General features: G+C 47.0%; 1 protein-coding gene across 3 annotated transcripts in view; it reads left to right on the forward strand.

Moving 5' to 3' along the window:
- The first annotated feature begins 1,063 nt into the window (after positions 1 to 1,063).
- Positions 1,064 to 19,119, forward strand: part of EPDR1 (ependymin related 1) — a 57,387-nt gene continuing 39,331 nt past the window's right edge. Inside the window, exon 1 of one of the 3 annotated variants that reach the window (XM_059397074.1) lies at positions 1,064 to 1,665. In XM_059397074.1, the coding sequence (XP_059253057.1) occupies positions 1,373 to 1,665 (293 nt within the window). In that variant the 5' untranslated portion in view covers positions 1,064 to 1,372. The remainder of the gene's footprint in view (positions 1,666 to 19,119) is intronic. The other 2 variants (XM_059397076.1, XM_059397075.1) reach the window with 2 other exon arrangements.

Raw genomic sequence — 19,119 nt, forward strand, 5'->3', positions numbered from 1 at the left:
CCAGCCCTCTAGCCCTGCTGCTTTCTGGAAGTGCTTATCCAACTCTCCCTGGGATGTTCCCATCTGTGTATCCCACAGGCATCTCCGAGTCAACCAGGCCTAAACTGATTTGTCTTCTTTCTTCATTCAGGACTGAGCTCCCACTGGCCCCAACCCGAAAGCTCTTCCTCGGTGTGTACAGTCCCCATCTCTGCTCCGCCCTCTCCTGCTGCCACCGTCTCAGTGCAGATGTCACTGTCCCTCATCTGGATAATAACAGCATCTCCCTCCTCCTTCTCCCTGTCCATTCTCCACACTCACATGTGAGAAATCTTCGTAAGGCTTAAGCCTGATGGTGCCCCTCCCTGGCTTTCAAGGCCCTGAGTCATCTGGCTCCAGACGACTCTCCTTAAAAGTGCTATCCTACTTTCCCTTGTCCCCATGTCCTTCATCCAGGCATGTTCTCTCCCCTTTCACCTGGCCTGCTTCCTCACTCATGAAACACACATCAACTGAAAAGATGCTATACATTTGGAAAGCAGGAGTCCTTTTTGTTTTTAAGTAGCTTCTTTTTTCTTGATTCTATATGGTACATCCTAATATTACAAAACATAAACCATAAACCCAATTAATTTACCTACCTCTAGGGTTGCGGTGTTGTCAGGTGATGGGTGAGGGTAACACTGTCACTTCAAGTGTGGCCTCAAGTGTGTCACTTCAAGTGTGTCCCTGAGTCCTATGCCCAAGGGCAAGGGCTTGTCCTCTAGTCCCCTGGCTCTATGCTAAGATTGGGGGCTTGAAAATGGTCATGATGAATGATTGATATCATTTCTTCAGGAAGGGACCCTTCTTTCAATTTCTAATTTGGAGGAAGAGGGTGTCTGTTTTGACAAACGGGCAAGCTGTGGGGGCACAGCAAGTGCAGGAGCATGGCCTTCCCGACCTTGAACTTGAATTGGTCTCCTAGCATTTGGTCGCCCGCTGCACGCTTCCCTTAGTGGAGAAACATACTCCTTCTCTCCGTCCACCCCCCCCCCCCCCCCCCCCCCCCCCCCCCCCCCCCCCCCGTTTAAAACGCGGATGCCCTTCAGGATGCTAGTGGCACCGCTGCCACTGCATTTCCTGTTGGCAGCAGAGAGCAAGTGAAAACAGAAGCCGCAGCGGGCAACGGCCCAGCTCCCGCGAATCACCCGAGCCTTCCCAGGCCCCGGTCCCGGCTCCTGCACCTCGCGCGCCCTCGTCCCGACCCGCCGTGGAGGCGGCGGCGGGAGGCAGCCGGCTCGCCGGGACCGCACTCCCGCACCCCGCGGAAGGCTGCGCGGCGCCCGCGCGGTTCAGCGCCCCCTGCGGTCGGCGCGGGCTCTCGGCGGGGCGGCGGGCGCTGCGGTCGGCGATGTCAGGGCGCGCTTCGCTCGGCGTGGCCCGGGAGGCCCTGGGCGCCTGGCTGCTGGGCGGCCTCTGCTTCTGGGCGTTGGGCGGCCTCTGCGGCCTGGGGGCGGCGGGGGCGGGGGCCGGGGGCGCCCCGGGGACCCCGCGCCCGTGCCAGGCGCCGCAGCAGTGGGAGGGCCGCCAGGTTCTGTACCGGCAGAGCAGCGGGCGCAACAGCCGCGCCCTGCTCTCCTACGACGGGCTCAACCAGCGCGTGCGGGTGCTGGACGAGCGGAAGGCGCTGATCCCCTGCAAGAGGTACGCGGGTCGCGGGGTGGGCGGGCGGCCGGTCCGGCCTGGCGGGGGCGAGGTCGCCCGGGGCAGCGTGGGGCCGCCCGCCATCCAACCGCTGGCGGCGCCTCCCCGTTACCGAGGAGAAACGTCGCGGGGAGGGTGGCCGGGGGCAGCCCGGTCGGGGGCTGCGTGGAGGGCTGGGCCCACTGCACGCTGAGATCCTCAGCGGGGCGGGGGCGGGTGAAGAAGGAACCCGGCAGGGGCGGGACCGCATCCCGGGGCCCAGGTTCGCCGGGGTCCGCACGCTGCTGAGTCAGGCCCTCGGCGCTGGGAGCCCCCATCATCCGTGGGCATCTCATCTCCACCATCTCATCTCTTTCAGGAGCCATCTGCCCGGAGGCACCCAGAATGTATATATTTTAAGAATTCTTGTTGCGTTTTTAAAGGATTAGGACAACACTGCGAAAGGTGTGGGGAATCAAGGAAAATATCGCCCACAAAGTCATCACCCTATTGTAACTATTGGCATTTTGGTCTACTTCCTTAAAATTTTTAAAGCAAGTGTTGCATACAGTGATCAAAAAACATCATCTTTGTTTATATACCCCATCTCTTACGCGTTCTTAATCGCCATCTTATTGGTTGGCCCCCAACCTGTTTTTAATAGCTGCACAACTAATGCCATTTTCTTAAACCACTTGTCTCACAATTCACCTTTTCACATCTGCTGCGAGAAAGGATGACCTCTTTCTGAGACCTGGTTTCTATTTCGGGATCACCACCTGTCAGCTGCACTGCTTTCGTGTGGACATTTCTATGTGTGCTCCTCTGGGGGTTATGCCTCCCTCTCTGGGTGACATTTGTGTGATTGGGACGTGCCCTGTGATGTCCATGGTTTAAGGTTCTGGTGAGCAGTAAGATCAGGGGCAAGTTTTGATGTCATTTCACCTAAAAGCGTTTGTTGGAGTGTTAGGCATCTTGAAGAAAGTACGGAAGGGGGCGCCTGGGTGGCTTAGTGGGTTAAGCCGCTGCCTTCGGCTCAGGTCATGATCTCAGGGTCCTGGGGTCGAGTCCCGCATCGGGCTCTCTGCTCAGCAGGGAGCCTGCTTCCCTCTCTCTCTCTGCCTGCCTCTCTGCCTACTTGTGATCTCTCTGTGTCAAATAAATAAACAAATAAATCTTTAAAAAAAAAAAAAAAGAAAGTACGGAAGGGACAGAACCTTTCAAAGCAGTGTCTTTGAGAATGGAAGCTAATGCATTTCCGAGAGTAAAATGTGAGTGCGGAGGAGGGCCGGAGCAGCCAAGTCATCATGGCTGCCTGGGAGGCTCTCTAAGGCCTCTAAAGAGCATTATGGTTCCTCCTCAAAGGACAGAGTAAGAACAGTAAACAACAACCAGTGTTTGAGCACTTACTATACACTGGGCATAGTGCTGAGGAATTTCCACGTATTACATGAAAATTTCACAACAGCATGACAGTGGAGGTTTTATGATCTCTGTTTCATAGAGAATCTGAAGTCCGGGGATATTCAACATTTTTTTTTTTTCCAGACCACACAGCTGGGACTTGAAGCTGGGTGGCTTCTGACACCTGTGCAGTTAACCATACTCTCACGCATTTTTTTCACAGCAAGCACTTTGTGTAAACAGAGCGGGTCTTGGGCCGCAGGGAGGTCACAGTCTGAGGGTGGAGTCACATGAAAGAAAATTCCCACCCAGCGAGATGAAGGGTATGCTGAGTGTGACAAGAACACTTAACATGGGCAGCTAACCCAGGCTTCCTGGAGGCTCTGAAGCAGGAGCTAGTCCCCAAGCCTTGCACCAGTGACTAGGGAGGGAAGGCTGCTCAGGGGGCATGTGGACCTATAGCTGCAGGACATCCTGGAGCACACAGGGCTGGGTGTCTTCCAAGACCTGCAGACTAGTCACTGTTAGGACTGAAGCATAGAGGACATGGAGAGGTCTGGCTCCACTGAAGGATTTTCAAACAGTGAAAGGTTATAAATGGATTTGGTTGCAAATGAACGGTATGGTTGCAAATAAACGAGACCAAGAGACATGACCTGGGAGACGTGTGGAGGTCCAGGAGAAGGATGGGTCGTGACCATGGTCATGGTGAGAAGCGGACTGGGTTAGTGCATAAATCGAAGACATTGATGGTGGAGGTGAGGGGAGGGAAGGGTTAAGGAGAGGCCACCATTTTTGGCTTCTAGTGGCATGGAATGGATAGTGATGCGGTTCACTGAGATAGAGTTGGTTTTTTGCACTTCTGATTGTGGGTAAACTGCTAATCTTTCTGTGCACTGGTGTGAAGGCTGGTGCCATGGGGGTGGATTGATGACCGGTCATGTTGCAGGTGGACTGCAATGGCTCTGAGCCCACTGCTGAAGTGGAGGAGTGTGGCCAGGAGAAGCGCAAGGGTCTATCCCCCAGAGGTCCTATTTTCACAGTGTAAGAGGTGAAGTGTTAGAGATGGACAAATCCGAGTCTGAGTGCAGAATCTTAGTGTGGGTCTTGGGGTAAATTGCTGAAGCTTTCTGAGCCTCAGTTTCCTCATTTACAACATGAGAATGCTAAGAGTATGTGATGGGTTTGATGGGGGTGGGGGTTCAGTGAGTTCAAGTATGTAAAGCACATAGTGCAGGGTCTGACCCCTCGAATGTGCTCAGTGAATGGCTGCAGTTGTCCCCATGGCCACCACCGTCCTCACCATCCTGGTGAACTTACTGTAGCTCAGAGACTCGCTGCCAGCCAGCCTATGGCTCAGAAACTAGACCGGGCAGGGCAGTCGGGGCCCTGCCTTTGGGAGCTGACTCGGAGGAAGCAGGCTTAACAGCGAAAGTGTTAAGGCTTTCAGCGAGTCCTGGGGCTGGCATGGCGGCCAGGATTCTCAGATCCACAAGACCAGATCATCCTTTCCCTGTCGGCTAAACTATGCGGGCAGCCAAATTATAATCAGGAGGTGGTGAGCAAAGAGTTGGAGCAAAGTCACTGAATCCAATGATTGCTTGCTCGAGGCCAGGCAGTATGCTCAAAGTTGAGCTTTCCATCATGAGTAAGACAGGCCAGCCCAGGGGAATGGGGTGAGGTGAGATTCAGTGATGTGTTCATTTTTCACCAGAAAGATGGCTTGTTGCTGGTTCTATGTTACCACAACCCTGTGGGTCCAGACTTCCTCCACTCTGCACAGAGGCTTGGTGAGTAGGTTCAAGCTGTCTTAGCAACCCTTCTTCATCTATGACTCTGTGATCGATTCGTATAGTCCTTATATGTGTGCATTATGTCTTTGGTGGGGTCACAGCCAAGTCTTGCTGGCCTAGAACTTTTTTGTCCCCATGTGATTGGTGATTTCTCATTTCTTTGTCCTGACCTATCCAGTGTTGATTTCACAGTTCAGATTCTAGAAGGCAGTTTTATTCCCCTTCTTCTCAGTTTCTTGGCAAGATGCTGTCTCACAGTCCCATCTCTGGCCCTCACTCAGAGGGAGAAAAGAATGTTTAGTGCATAAATGCATTTTTAAGCTCTTTAAATGTAGATTTGCTGGAACTAACATGGAAACTTTTTCAGGTATCATCAGTCTGGCCAAAAAACCAGATGTTATTTGAAGAAAATATGGATGGGTTGTCTTTTCATATTTATTAGTAAGTTGAGAAGTAAGTTTTAGAATTGGATCAACTTCTTACGATTTTTATTTTGCATCCAGATTGTTATGGAAAATCCCACTGATAGTTACTGTGGAATGACTAGGACTTTCCAGGCTCTCTTTTCTCTGAGATGATGGAAAAGATTAAACAACTTTACAAGTTTCAGATAAGACAGCCTTAGCAGAGAATGGGGAATATTAGTAATTGATACTATTTTGTTTTCTGGTTCCAACTATCTTTCCTGACTCCTTGACTAAACTCACAAGTATTACATTTGGAAGACTGAGGAAAAGCAGAAAGATTATTTTGTTCCTGCGAACATGTTGAACTTTGTGGGAGAAACAATACTGAATGAATTTTGAGAGGCCACCAGTAACTTATTGCTCCCACATACAAAATGGTGGCTTGGGGGTTGGAATTAATGGTGCTGCTGACATAGAGAATGTGCATGGGAACATTAGGGATAATATCTTAGAAGACTGATCAATTCCCAGTCCTACATGTTCGGGGATTTTGGATGGTAAATGGTGAAAAGAAAAAAATGGGCTTTAAATGGCATGACAGGTGAGTTCTCAGTTCAAATTCTGACCAGATCATGTCTGTCTCAGTTTTCCATGGACATTCTATTTCTTGGAGAACAGAATATCATTTTTATTCTGTAATTTTGGAGAAAGCCACCTATTGTAAAGGCAAGAGCACAGACATGCAGTGAGTGAGTCATCGGACTTCACACATGGCTTCTAGTCCCGGCTTCACCACAGCAAGATCCTAACTTCTCAGCCTATCCGGTTTTTATCTTTGGATTTAATTTTAATGGTCTACCCTGTTTATACTAAATAGCCTTTAAGCCTTCTTCCTTAAAGATGAAATGATACCACTGACACGTTCATTGTTTCTCCTGTTTCTACCATGAGGTAATGAACTTAACATGGGTTCTACTTTTTTTTTTCATATAATATATGATTTTATTTTTATAAATTAATTAATTTATTTTCAGAAAAACAGTATTCATTATTTTTTCACCATACCCAGTGCTCCATGCAATCCGTGCCCTCCATAATACCCACCACCCAGTACCCCAAGCTCCCCCCCCCCCGCCACTTCAAACCCCTCAGATTGTTTTTCGGAGTCCATAGCCTCTCATGATTCACCTCCCCTTCCAATTTCTCCCAACTCCATTCTCCTCTCTAACACCCCTTGTCCTCCATGCTATTTGTTATGCTCCACAAATAAGTGAGACCATATGATAATTAACTCTCTCTGCTTGACTTATTTCACTCAGCATAATCTCTTCCAGTCCCATCCACGTTGCTACAGAAGTTGGGTATTCATCCTTTCTGATGGAGGCATAATACTCCATAGTGTATATGGACCACATCTTCCTTATCTATTCATCTGTTGAAGGGCATCTTGGTTCTTTCCATAGTTTGGTGACCGTGGCCATTGCTGCTATAAACATTGGGGTACAGATGGCCCTTCTTTTCACAACATCTGTATCTTTGGGGTAAATACCCAGGGTTCTACGTTTTTTTTCTCAGCATGTCCCTTTGTGTAGATAAAATCAAAATGCTTTTTCTGCCTTCTCCTTTTCATCTAAACTTCTGCTCCTGGGCAGAGAAATGAGGGGCCACCCTTAAGCTCTCTGGCTGCAGACTCAGAAGGCTCTGGTCTGTGCAGAGGTGGGGTGGCGGGGGAATATTCCAGGGCATGGATAGCATTGCTTACAGAGTTCCTGCACCTATCTGCTGCGGAAGATTAATTCTAATGGCTGTTATCATACTAGGCAACTTCAGCCATCATTGTGTTTGAAGAGCAGGATAAGGGTGTTTTCCCCTCCCAATGTAGAGTTTTATTTTGTTGTGAAGCTATCAGACTCTTACAGAAAGTCAGGACCCAGACATCGCCCACCCCATCGCCCCCCCTCCGAATCATTGGAGGGTGAGTTGCCAGCTTGATATCCCCACCGCCCCCAGAGATGTGGGCTTGCATTTCTTGCAAAGAGGGCTATTCCCTGGCACGAGAGCAACAGGGCCACAGAAACCCGGAAATTAACAACATGGATTCATTTCTACCCTCTGAAACTCGGGTCTCTTTCAAGTTCTGCCAGTTGTTCATTTATGTTCTCTATAGCGAAAGGACACAGTTTACATTCAAGCACTGCTTTTAGGTGTCCTGACTTCTGTGTTTTTCTGGCTGAAACGGTTCCTCCCTCTTCCTTGCATTTGGATAATTTGGACGATTACAAACCAGTGATTTGGTAGAATGGGCCTTGATCTGGGTTTGTTTAACATCTCCTTACAATGAGATTCTGGTTATTCACCTGCAGTAGGATACCACGGAGGTAGTACCCTGTTCCTGCTGCATTGCGATGTCCACCGGCATCACCTGGGTAACTAACTGATGGCTGCAAGGTTTTTTTGGTGTGAAGTGACACTTTTTAACTCTTTAATGAATGTGTATTTTGTAGGGAGGTGTTTTATTTTATTTTTTTTTTTCCCTTAGAGAGGGAAGGAGAGAATCTTAAGCAGGCTCCATGCCTAGTGGGTAGTCTGACTTGGGGCTCAACCCCAGGACCCTGAGATCATGACCTGAGCTGAAATCAAGAGTCAGGTGCTCATCTGACTGAGCTACCCAGGTGGCTCCCCTGTAGGGAGATATTTTATTTTTTATTATTTTTGGAAGATTTTATTTTTCTTTATTGGACAGCAATAGAGAGAGTGAGAGAAATCACAAGCACAGGGAGCAGCAGAGGGAGAGGGAGAAGCAGGTTCCTCACTGAGCAGGGAGCCTGGTACAGGGCTCGATCCCAGGACCCCAAGTTCATGACCTGAACCGAAGGTGAACACTTAACCAGCTGAGGCACCCGGCTCCCTGGTAGAGAGATCTTTTAAAACCATACACACACACACACACACACACAAAAAACCATATACACATCCCAGTTTTCATGATACTCAGTTTATTCATTTATGTATATCAGCAAGGACTCAAGGATTCTCACTGTATTGCATTTTGATGTTCACACTATCCCAGATCTGGCCAGTGGGTCCTCTTAAAGTTGGCTCTTAGGTTCTTTAAACATGTATCTCTTATTCTCTGAGCACTTCTTTGCTTTTTGCGGCAGTAAGATGTTCCAAAATCATCTGTACTCTGCTAGGGTCTCAGAATGAACCATTTCTGAACCCGGAGCTGGTAAAAGTAACCTGGTTACTTTTACTGGAGAATAATATTTGGAAGCCAAGATCTCTGCTCTAGTTGTGCTCATGGCTACTAGGGGTGTGGCTCCCAGACCTTCTCAGTGGACAAAACAAGGGTATGACATAGGTTTGAACACACAGAGTTACTTACTCATACGCATACACACAAATTTACGTGTGCATACATTGCTAAGCTTCTAATTCTGATCCATATACATATTTACACCAGAAACTCCAATTCCATTCCACCTGCACAGGGTTCATTTTTGGAGGTCTCTTCTCAGAGAAAACTGGCTCCATTATTGGTTGCCGTAGATAACCAGCTCTGCATCGCTGGGATGTGCCCTCCCTACATGGGTGGTCCCCTCTCCCCACTTGGGCTCCGTGCCCTGGGCTAATAGGCCACGCAGATGCCAACCTTGCGTGGCTCTATCTAGTGATTTTAGATTACACTGTTGAGTGAGAGGAAAGGGCAGATCAGGTTATTTATTTATTTTTTGTATGTTTTTCTTCTTTTGGATTTCTCAGGGTTATATTGTTGTAAATCCTCAGAATCCATCTATGTGGCTGGGGGAGGTAAATTAGTATGAACTGCTCAACAAATTGATTATTTATTTATTTATAAGATTTTATTTATTTATTTGAGAGAGTGTGCACAAGAGATCACAGGCAAGGGGAAGGGGCAGAAGGAGAGGGAGAAGCAGACTCCCCGCTGAGCAGGGAGCACGATGTGGGGCTCATCCTGGGACCCCGAGTTCATGACCTGAGCCAAAAGCAGATGCTTAACCCACCGAGCCACCCAGGTGCCCCTCCACAAATTTATTTAATCACAACCCTGTTTTGTGTGGACTGGGCTTATATTTTCAGAAATCACAACTTTCAGAATTTTAGGAGAATGTCTCCTTTTTGCCTCTACTCCCTCCCCTTGATCTCTGATGGCTAGAGCCGGCATTTTCTTTTATTATTAGCTCAGGAAGTCTGACTGCTGGTGGCCTTTTGATCCCCGAAAGTGAATCATGCCGATTTGCAAAATTGAGTTTTTCTTCAAGAAAGAGATTTTCTTGGAAGCCCGTAAAGTTTGCTTTGAGTCTTCATTCGGTGGGTCTGCTGACCCTGGATTTCACAGGGTTGATGCTGGGATGCCGAGGAGAAGCAGGCGGTGGGGAGGCTGAGTGCCAAGGAAGACAAGCCCCCCGGAGTAATAGGGCTGGTGGGGTGTAAGACTAACTTATAAGTAGAAGCCAGAGGTGGTCGCCAAACTGCTCTGAAAACATCTTTACTTCTCTCTGTCAACCTTGAGCTGTTTCTCCCCGACTCTGCCCTCGAAGATGGCGGTCAGGGGCAGAGTGCCCAAAGATCTGAAAATATTCCACCAATTAGTGGTTTGTTTTTCCTGGAATAAATGTGATAGTGTTATATTTCCCCGATTCCAGTAAAACTCTTCTATTTTCCCTTTCATAATTTCTTTTATTTTACCCATCTTTAAAGAAAAAATTCCTCTCTTGATCCCACCAGCTGAAACCCCATTCTTTCCATCGACTTAGAGCAAATCTCACGCGAAGTCCAGTCTTCGAAGCCCACCCTCTCTCGAACCCTCTCCAGTCAATCCCTGAGTATCACAATTCTGCTGGGCCTGCTCTGCTCAAGAATGATATGCTTCCCATCGTAACTGAACGATCCTTTATCACTCCTCATTTTCCTGGGCTCACTTCCTCCAATTTGGTATCTTCACAGACCACAATCTTGTGGTGTCCCTCCTTCCGTCCCACTCCCTTGGCTTCTCAGTCCCCTTTGCTCTTCCTGCTCTTCTTCTTCTTCTTTTCTTTCTTTCTTTCTTTCTTTCTTTTTTTTTTTTAAATTTTATTTATTTATCTGACAGAGATCACAAGTAGGCACAGAGGCAGGCAGGGAGAGAGGAGGAAGCAGGCTCCCTGCTGAGCAGAGATCTCGACATGGGGTCGATCCCAGAACCCTGGGATCATGACCTGAGCTGAAGGCAGAGGCTTTAACCCACTGAGCCACACAGGTGCCCCGTTTCCCGCTCTTCTTGCGACCATCAGTGGTAGAACGTCCCAGGGCTCGGGCTGGCCATGCTTTACTGTTTACATGCCTTTACTGTTCTGTTGCACCCCTCGCTTGGTGCCCTCAGCTCAGTCATGGCTTTACCCAAAACTAATGCCTGCCCTGCAAATGCACAAACAAACCAACAAATGTTGTTCTTCTTGCAGGTTTCTGAGGTTCACTTAATAGCAATTCCAGTTGCTCAGGATCAACCCTTAGAGTCATCCTTGAGTTCTTTTCCCACGTGCCACGGGTAGTCCATAAGTGAATCCTGTCCACTCTCATTCTGATATAGACCCAGCATCTGACCCCATGTTCACTGTCATCGTGAAGACCCAAACCCTCATTGTTCTTGCTTGGGCTTCTTGTGCTAACCTCGGGTTTTCCTCCTTCCGTCCCCGCCCCTTTGGTCTGTTCTCAACATAGCAGCTTGAATGATTCTGCTAGAAATATATCAGGTCACTCTTCTGCTCAAAACCCTCCAGTGCCTTTCTGTCTGTCAGAGTGACTCTCCTTACCAGGGCCCAGCCGCCCTGATGGATCTGCTGCCATCTCGCCCCCATATCTTGTCTCTGAGCATGCAGCAGCCCCTCCTCGCCAGCCCCCTCCTGTACCCAGCTCAGCAAGCTTCCCCCTGTTGGCATTTGGGTTGTTGTTTCCTGTGCATAGAAAGCCTTCTCCCTAAAAAGCTGCACAGCCCCCTCCCAAATTAGACTGTCTCTCCAGCCGGCATTCTCATACACCACACCACATCGCTTAATGTCTTCAAGATACCGACCACAATTGGACCTACTATTTAGTGCTTTTTTTTTTTTTTTAAGATTATTTATTTATTTATTTGTCAGAGAGAGCAGGAGCACAGAGAGCTGCAGGCAGAACAGGCAGAGGGAGAAGCAGGCTCCTTGCTGAGCAAGAAGCCCCATGTGGGACTCGATTCCAGGACCCTGGGATCATGACCTGAGCTGATGGCAGACACCCAATGGACTGAGCCACCCAGGCATCCCTATTTAGTGCTTTTTAAACCTGTCCCTTCATCTCCTCTGCCTCGCCTTGCCTGAAGCAAGATTCCACCATGAGGAATTTTTATCTGGTTGTTGCTGTTATCTCCAACACCACAGATATAGATTTTGTTTGAATAGTTGAAGAGGAAATGAATAATAATGGTGACCTCTACTCATTGTAAAAGGATACCCAACGACAGGTATGCACAGAAAAAGTAAAAATTATCTGTCACTGCTCCACTGTTATGGCTACTTGTAATGTCTTCTGAATATCCTAGGTGATTTTTTAAAGATTTTTTTATTCCTCTGAGAGACAGTGAGGTGGGGAGGAGCAGAGGGGCAGGGAGACTCTCCGCTGAGCATGGAGCCTGACACAGGGCTCGATCCCATGACCCCGAGATCATGACCCGAGCCAAAACCAAGGGTCGGATGCTCAGCCTCTGCTCCACTGCAGGTACCCCTGTCCTAGGTGATTCTAAGACGCACAGCATGAATACTGAAGCATACACTGTTTACAATGGGCTTTTGTTCACTTAACAATATACTGTGCAAGTTTATCCAGATTGACTAGTCCACTGCTATCATCTTCCAACTCCCAGCTTCTCCTTATTCAGGTCTCAGCTCACCATCCCCTCAGAGGGGCCTTCTGTGAACCCTCCCTACCAGCTACTCCCCACCACATCTTGTTCTCTTTTCCTCCAGACACGATCCCTGGGTGACATCGTCTGGTCAGTGAGTGTGTCTGGTTTTTATTGTCTGTCTCGCCTCCATGAGGGAGAGAATATTACCGGTTTGATTTATCACCCAAGCTCTAGCACCTAGAAGCGCTTGGTACATCACAAGACTCAATAAATATGTGCTGAGTGAATAAATACCATTTTCATGGCTTTTGGACTACTAGCATTGTAGATGTTCGTGGTGGAAAATCTACATAACACAGAAGAGCAACATAAAGAGAGTAAAATTGTCTCATTGTCCTGCTATATGGGACTAAGAACTCTGATGTATGTACCTATGTACATATGGATTTCCTTCCCTATTCCTGTGTATTTCCTGTGATTTTAAAATTAAAATGGAAACATGCTCTTCATTTTTTTAAATTTAACTAAATATTGTGTGAACTTCTCATGCCACTAAGTAACCATTAACAGAACCATTTCTCATGACTTGTGATGTTCTAGCCAATGAGTAGAACATAGCTTCTTTAAGCAGTCCCTTATTATGGGATAGTCATATTCATTTCCTGTCTGTTTCCCACTAGTATAGACTACTACACCCCTTGCCTTGTATTTGTGTGCAATTAGATGCATACCGCTTTTTAACATATTTTGGATACATTCCTATATGAGAAAATGATAGAAGAGGGATTTGCACATTTTTAGGTTGTGACAACTTTGCCCTTTGGGAAGGTTGCTCCAAAGGCAGACATCTCAGCCGGCAGAATGTGATTGTTTGTGTTTCCCACACTCACGCCTATATGGACTCTAATGATTTCTGGTCATTTCTGATACGATAAAGAAGAAATGGTAGGGCAAAATGGCGTGCCTGCAGTGATGTCACACCCCCCTGTGATTCTCGCTCTGTTGTGACTGTCTCTAATCCTCCCCAGGTAAGTCCCCTATGGGCCATTGGTTTAGTAAATATCAAGTTCAGTAACTATTTTTCTGACCTATTTTGTAAAGAATTTCTTCTAATAAGGATGGGTATTAAATAGTCTTTTACAAGTCTGCTTGATTTGACTCAATAACATTTTATTGAAGATTTGTTTTTAATCCATAGCCACAATTTATCTTGTTCTTTAGTTTTTATTTTTCTGCTTTCCATATTTTAATGTAGAAAAGATTTGTAAAATTATAAAAGAATTGGCAGGTCTTCAATATGTCTCTATCCTCTCCAGCCTCGAGGTTGGAAGAAATTAATTCCCGAAACCATTAGGACCTAACTCCTTTTGAAGAAGAAACTCTTTGATCTCTTTTTAAGGTCAAAGATCTAAGATCTCACTAGGCCACCGTAAGGGTATTTTCCTCTGGATATTGGTCCACTTAACTTTCTGCTTCATTCTGCGTTAGTTGGCTTATTTATATTTTCCTAGAAGATCTTCCATTTCATCAGGATTATATTAATCATCATAATAAGTTTGTACATGATATTCTCTGAACCCTGGAACAACTTCAGACCTTATCTACTGATATCCTTTTTTTATTCCAATTTTCTTTTTCCTCATGATTACATTTTAACAATCAGTTGTGAATTTATGGAATGTTTTGTGGTTTATTAAGTATTTATATTCTACATTATGTATCTTCTTTACCAAGAATGGTTTCTGATATGATATGGCTCTGCCTACCCATGTTATGAAAAGCTTTTAGGCAGGCTTATAGTGGCGACCCCCTAAGAAGGCATACCATGACCTCCAGAAATGGATCCCCCAGGTTTTTTTCACCCACAAGCTACTCCCCCGCTCTTCCCTCATCAAACACTCTCTTCAGTGTTTCCCTTGCTCCTCAGTCCCAGTTTTAGAAAATTTCCCCCAGTATGGTACTGGAAGTTTCCTGACCACTAATGTTTCCTTCAGAAGCAGTGCCTCTTTGAACAGAGAGGCCATGTGAAGAATCAGACCCCCAACAGGGTGCCTCAGTGGCCCTCAGACCCTCCAAAAACTGGAGAAGCTCTTGGACAGATGGCCCCTAAACAGAAGGCAGCTGCCTTTGGACAAAAAGGTTGTGATGCTCCTTCATGGAAGGAGCCTTTAGTTGTGGCTAAAGTTAGACAGACTGGGAAGGTTCCAGAGTGTGAGTTGTGCCAATGAGTGAGAGCCATCAGTCTGCCCCAGAAGAGGCACCAAGTAACTCCTCCAAGCTCCCCTGAGTCTGTTTAGTCTGTTGGAACAAATACCAGAGACTAGGTAGCTGGTAAGCAACAGTTCATTGCTCACAGTTCTGGAAGTTGGAAGTCTGACAGCAGGGTGCCAGCCTGGTTGGGAAGGGCTCTCTTCTGGTCATAGACTTCTCATTGTATCTTCACATGGAGAGGCCAGCTAGCTCTCCAGGGCCTCTTGAATAAGGACACTAAGCCCGTTCACAAACGCTCCATCCTCATGACCTAATCACCTCCCAGAGACCCCACTCGTAATGCCTTCACCTTGGGCATTAGTTTTTCAACGCATGAATATGGTAAGTTTGGGGGAGGGACACAGTCTCTCAGATCATAGCTCCCGAAGACCCTGGTGTTGTGGGGCATCTGAGAAATCGCAAAGGAAGGTGTTGTCAGATGGAAAAATGGTGGTACACGGCTGGGGGGCACATTAGGTCCTTGTTCTAACACAGCATTATCAGCTGCAGGTGAGCTGTAACTTAGGAACCACCAGACTAGTTGGTGTGGGATCCAGGTTCAGCCATGATGAATGCAAGGCCTTCTGAATTTGCTTGAAAATACCTGGAGGGAGGACTGTGGTAAGCTGGACCATCTGCACTGATTTCCGAAGCTTTTATAACATATGCGCCCACAGCCCCCGCTGCCCCCCCCGCCAAGTCCCTTACTGAGGTACAGCTTATATTCTCTGGAATTGTAAGTCCTCCTTCCCAGACAGTGTCATCAAGAAGCTGATGATCCAGGATGTCAAGTTGAGAAAGGCAGATCATTCCTTTGAGGAAGATGCCCGGGCCACCATGGGGTTACTGAGTTGGCTGATATCAAGAGGGAACAGTGTCTCCTCAGGAATTCCAGGGACAAGTCTTGGCAGAGGGGCCCTGGGAGATGTGGTGAGGCAGTGGCAGCAAATGTGGAGAAAGCACAAGATGATGAAGCTCTCATTCCAGAAGGAACAGGGCAGTAGGCAGTTTTACCAGCTTGCCCTGTGGGGAGCAGAGGTGCTGGGGAGAGAATGGACCCCAGATTTAATATCCACTGAAATGTCACGTCACGTGCTGTGTTCTGATGTGATTTATGTGTTTCCTCTGGATGTGGGAGTCCCCCCTCGCTCTGAATCGAGCCCTCTCCCTGTCCCCTTTGTCACACACTGTATTTTGGATGGCGATCCCCCTCCCCCAATCAGGCTCCAGCCTCTCATATTCATGTGTTGAAAAACTAATGCCCAAGGTGAAGGCATTACGAGTGGGGTCTCTTGGAGGTGATTAGGTCATGACGATGGATGCTTTGTGAACAGAATTAGTGTCCTTATTCAAGAGGCCCTGGAGAGCTAGCTGGCCTCTCCATGTGAAGATACAATGAGAAGTCTATGACCAGAAGAGAGCCCTTCCCAACCAGGCGGGCACCCTGCTGTCAGACTTCCAACTTCCAGAACTGTGAGCAATGAACTGTTGCTTACCTAGGTTGCCCCTGGGACCCCCGGAGAGTTTCCCTCGTGATGTTTCCGTTCTCTTAAGGAGTGAGGGGATGAAGCTTGGGAATCCATTTTTCTGTCACCAGAACACAGTTTCTTCTAGAAAAAGACAAGCATTTATTTAGGTTCCACTCAGTAAGTTGAAAAGAATTTAAAGTGCTTGGGAGATTTCTTCTGTTCCTTCTTTCACGATACTGAGTCAAGCCTCTATAAGGTCATCTGCTTCATGTGTTAAACACAGAGGAAGTTCTATTGTGTGAGTGTTTGCACAAACTTTACACAAACTTCTAAGTAGCATTGCCACAAAAGAAACATAAATGGTTTTACCCCTTCTACTGTTTGCTGCGGTATCTTTCATGCTGATAGGGTTATCTATCTGAAACCTTTATTTTGATTCATGTCTCAGTCAGCTAGAAAATGTATTCAATTAATTTTCTTCAGAGAGGGTATGGCTCTGGTGGTACAGTTCCAGAGATTTTGATAAAGATTTTATTAACTTGTTTATTAGTGAGAGAAAGAGTGTGCATGTACGAGCACAAGTGGGGTGGGGGGTGCGGTGCAGAGCCAGAGGGAGACCAGCAGACTCCTGGCTGAGCAGGGAGCCCGATGTGGAGCTCAATCCCAGGACCCTGGGATCATGACCTGGGCTGAAGGCAGACACTTAATCGACTGAGCCACCCAGGCATCCCTATAGTTACCTAGAGTTCTGGAATTGTAACTGTTAATCCGCTGCTTCTGTTTCTTATTTGTTTTTTGTTTGTTTTCCATATCAAGAGCATTCTGTGCTACCTCTGCTGCATTTTCTACTTTGATAATTGTGTTTTTCATTAGAGAGCTATCTTTGTAACCATGCGTTATTCTTTGTTTCCTAAATTCAGTATTTTCTCAAATCCCATTGAAAGTAAAAAATAAGATTTCTATTTTAGACTTATTAACTGTTAGCTGCAAGGGCATCTGTGTTTATATTTACACACAGTGGCAACTGATATGTTTCTCCTGAGAAGCGGGGTACTGGCTGGACGAATCTGACTAACCTCGTACCCTCCCAGACTCCTTACCTCCCCGTGATACGTAGTTCTAGAAACCACTGCATACCAGGGAAACATGGGTATCCTGGTACTAATAAAGCTCTTCTTTTCGGTGGTGAGAAGAAGACATCTTGAACTGTTGTCTCATTAGACGTTTTTTATTATCTTCCATCAGATGAAAGAGTATCTGTCTGCACGTTGCCAGTTTTCATCCTGAAACATTCTTGGAAAAAAGAAATCTCTTCAGTTTCTTGAGCAGCCTTTTCCCCTTTTGAATTAGAATCCAAGTGGTGGAAGCCCATCACCTTACAGCTCCTTAAATTGCACACGTAATTATTCTTTGATTTTACTTTTCCTAGGGCTGTGTTCTCAAGTAACTTAATTTCCCTTTTGTTATATGTGGTTGTGTCAGCCTGCACAATGAGTTTCTGTCTGACACAACAATTTTGAAATAGTGTTTTGCTTTTAAGTCTCATAATTACCGTCGGGTGTAACTCAATCTTGGTGTGGGCTAGAATGGCAAGCAGCTACCGCTCGGTTCTTCCTGCTAAGAGTAAGATTGCTGGCTTACATCGCTGATCTGTTATATTGCATCAGAAACAAATCCAAAGTTTGTCGAATTTCTTCCCTAAAAGCCAAAGTCCTTTTAGTGATCACAAAATTATATTCGTCCACTCCCTTTTCTGCAATTTAAGATGTCCTGGATGCCAAGCAGTTATAGGTGGTTGGGAAGAATCACTCCTTCCCCTTGTCGAAGGAGGGGAAGGAGCATGTGTTGGTGAATTAGAGCGAGTTTGGGAGGAGATCCCACCTGGAGTCCAATCCTGGCACCTTATGTACAATGTAATTATGCTCTCAGTCTCATAGTTTCTCCTCTGTTTAAAAAAGGAAGGAAGGAGGGTGCCTGGGTGGCTCAGTGGGTTAAAGCCTCTGCCTTCGGCTCGGCTCATGACCTCAGGGTCCTGGGATGGAGCCCCACATTGGGCTCTCTGCGCAGTGGGGAGCCTGCTTCCTCCTCTCTCTCTGCCTGACTCTCTGCCTACTTGTGATCTCTGTCTGTCAAATTAAAAGAAAGAAAGAAAGAAAGCTAATAATGAGTCAGGCAGTGGAATTTGCCAGTCAGTAGCCCCTGCCTCAGACTGTTTCTTTTTTTTCCCCCTTGACTGCTTTGGTTCAAGACAGAAAAACAGTTTCCTCCCGGCTACACAGGCAGTAGCTGTTCGGGTTTATCTTCACCCGGGCCAGGCTCTGATATTGTGGGTTCTGGGCGTAGCCAAGTCCTTGGGCCCTGCTCATTCTGGAATGAAAGGCTCTCAGAGAGTTGTTAAAAAGCATCTGCTAGATCAGAGCTATAAAGCAGTGGATTTTCCTTATTTAGGGCGCTTTCAGCTGTGCATGTCAGAAAATCTGACTAACAGAGGCCAGAACTATAAGGATGTTTGTCTCAGAAAGCCTCAGAATGCTGGTGATGCGTGTTCCTAGGTCTGACTCAACAGTATTATCAAGGCCCCTGCCATCCTCTCCTCTGCCATTCCCAGAGAAAGTTGGCTCACAGTTGCAAGATGGCAGGCTGACTCGTTACCTCACGGTCTCCAAGTGGCCGCCCTGGACTCCAAGCATTACTTCTTTGTGTTCAAGGATGGAGAGCGGGACAGGGAGTCTGTTTTTTGGAAAGAGGAGAACTCGCCAGCAGATCTCCTCTTCCAACAGACTTCCTTTTAGATCTGCGAGGCCGGAACCAGCTATACCCCACCACCAAGGGAAACAAAAGAAGGGAGTCAATGAGAATACTTCCTCAGCCTGGGTGTTGAGAGGCAGGCAAGAGAGAAAGGGAGATATGCCTGTGGGTCTGCTCCGGCGGGGTCCACTAGAGGACCCAGGACCATTCTCTCCTTCATCCTTCCATCCTGCCGGATGAACAGACCTTCTCTGGCACATCACCGATCGTATCTTCTGTGCGCAGGTGAAACGCGCAGTTTCCTCATCAGACATTAACTGGGGATCGTAAACGTGACCACCGGGAGGCTTGCCTACAAAGCTACAATCCCTTACATTTGTATAACAACTTTATATCTGCTGATTCAAATCATCTTCATAATAATGCTTGGAGCTTCAAAATTCTACTCTCTCTTTACATATGAGAAATAAGGAGATGCTTAACTGGTTGAGCCATCCAGGCACCCTGGCTTCTGATTAAAAAAAAAA

The sequence above is a fragment of the Mustela nigripes genome, chromosome 4 (assembly GCF_022355385.1).
Source record: "Mustela nigripes isolate SB6536 chromosome 4, MUSNIG.SB6536, whole genome shotgun sequence".
In the NCBI taxonomy this organism is placed as follows: domain Eukaryota; kingdom Metazoa; phylum Chordata; class Mammalia; order Carnivora; family Mustelidae; genus Mustela; species Mustela nigripes.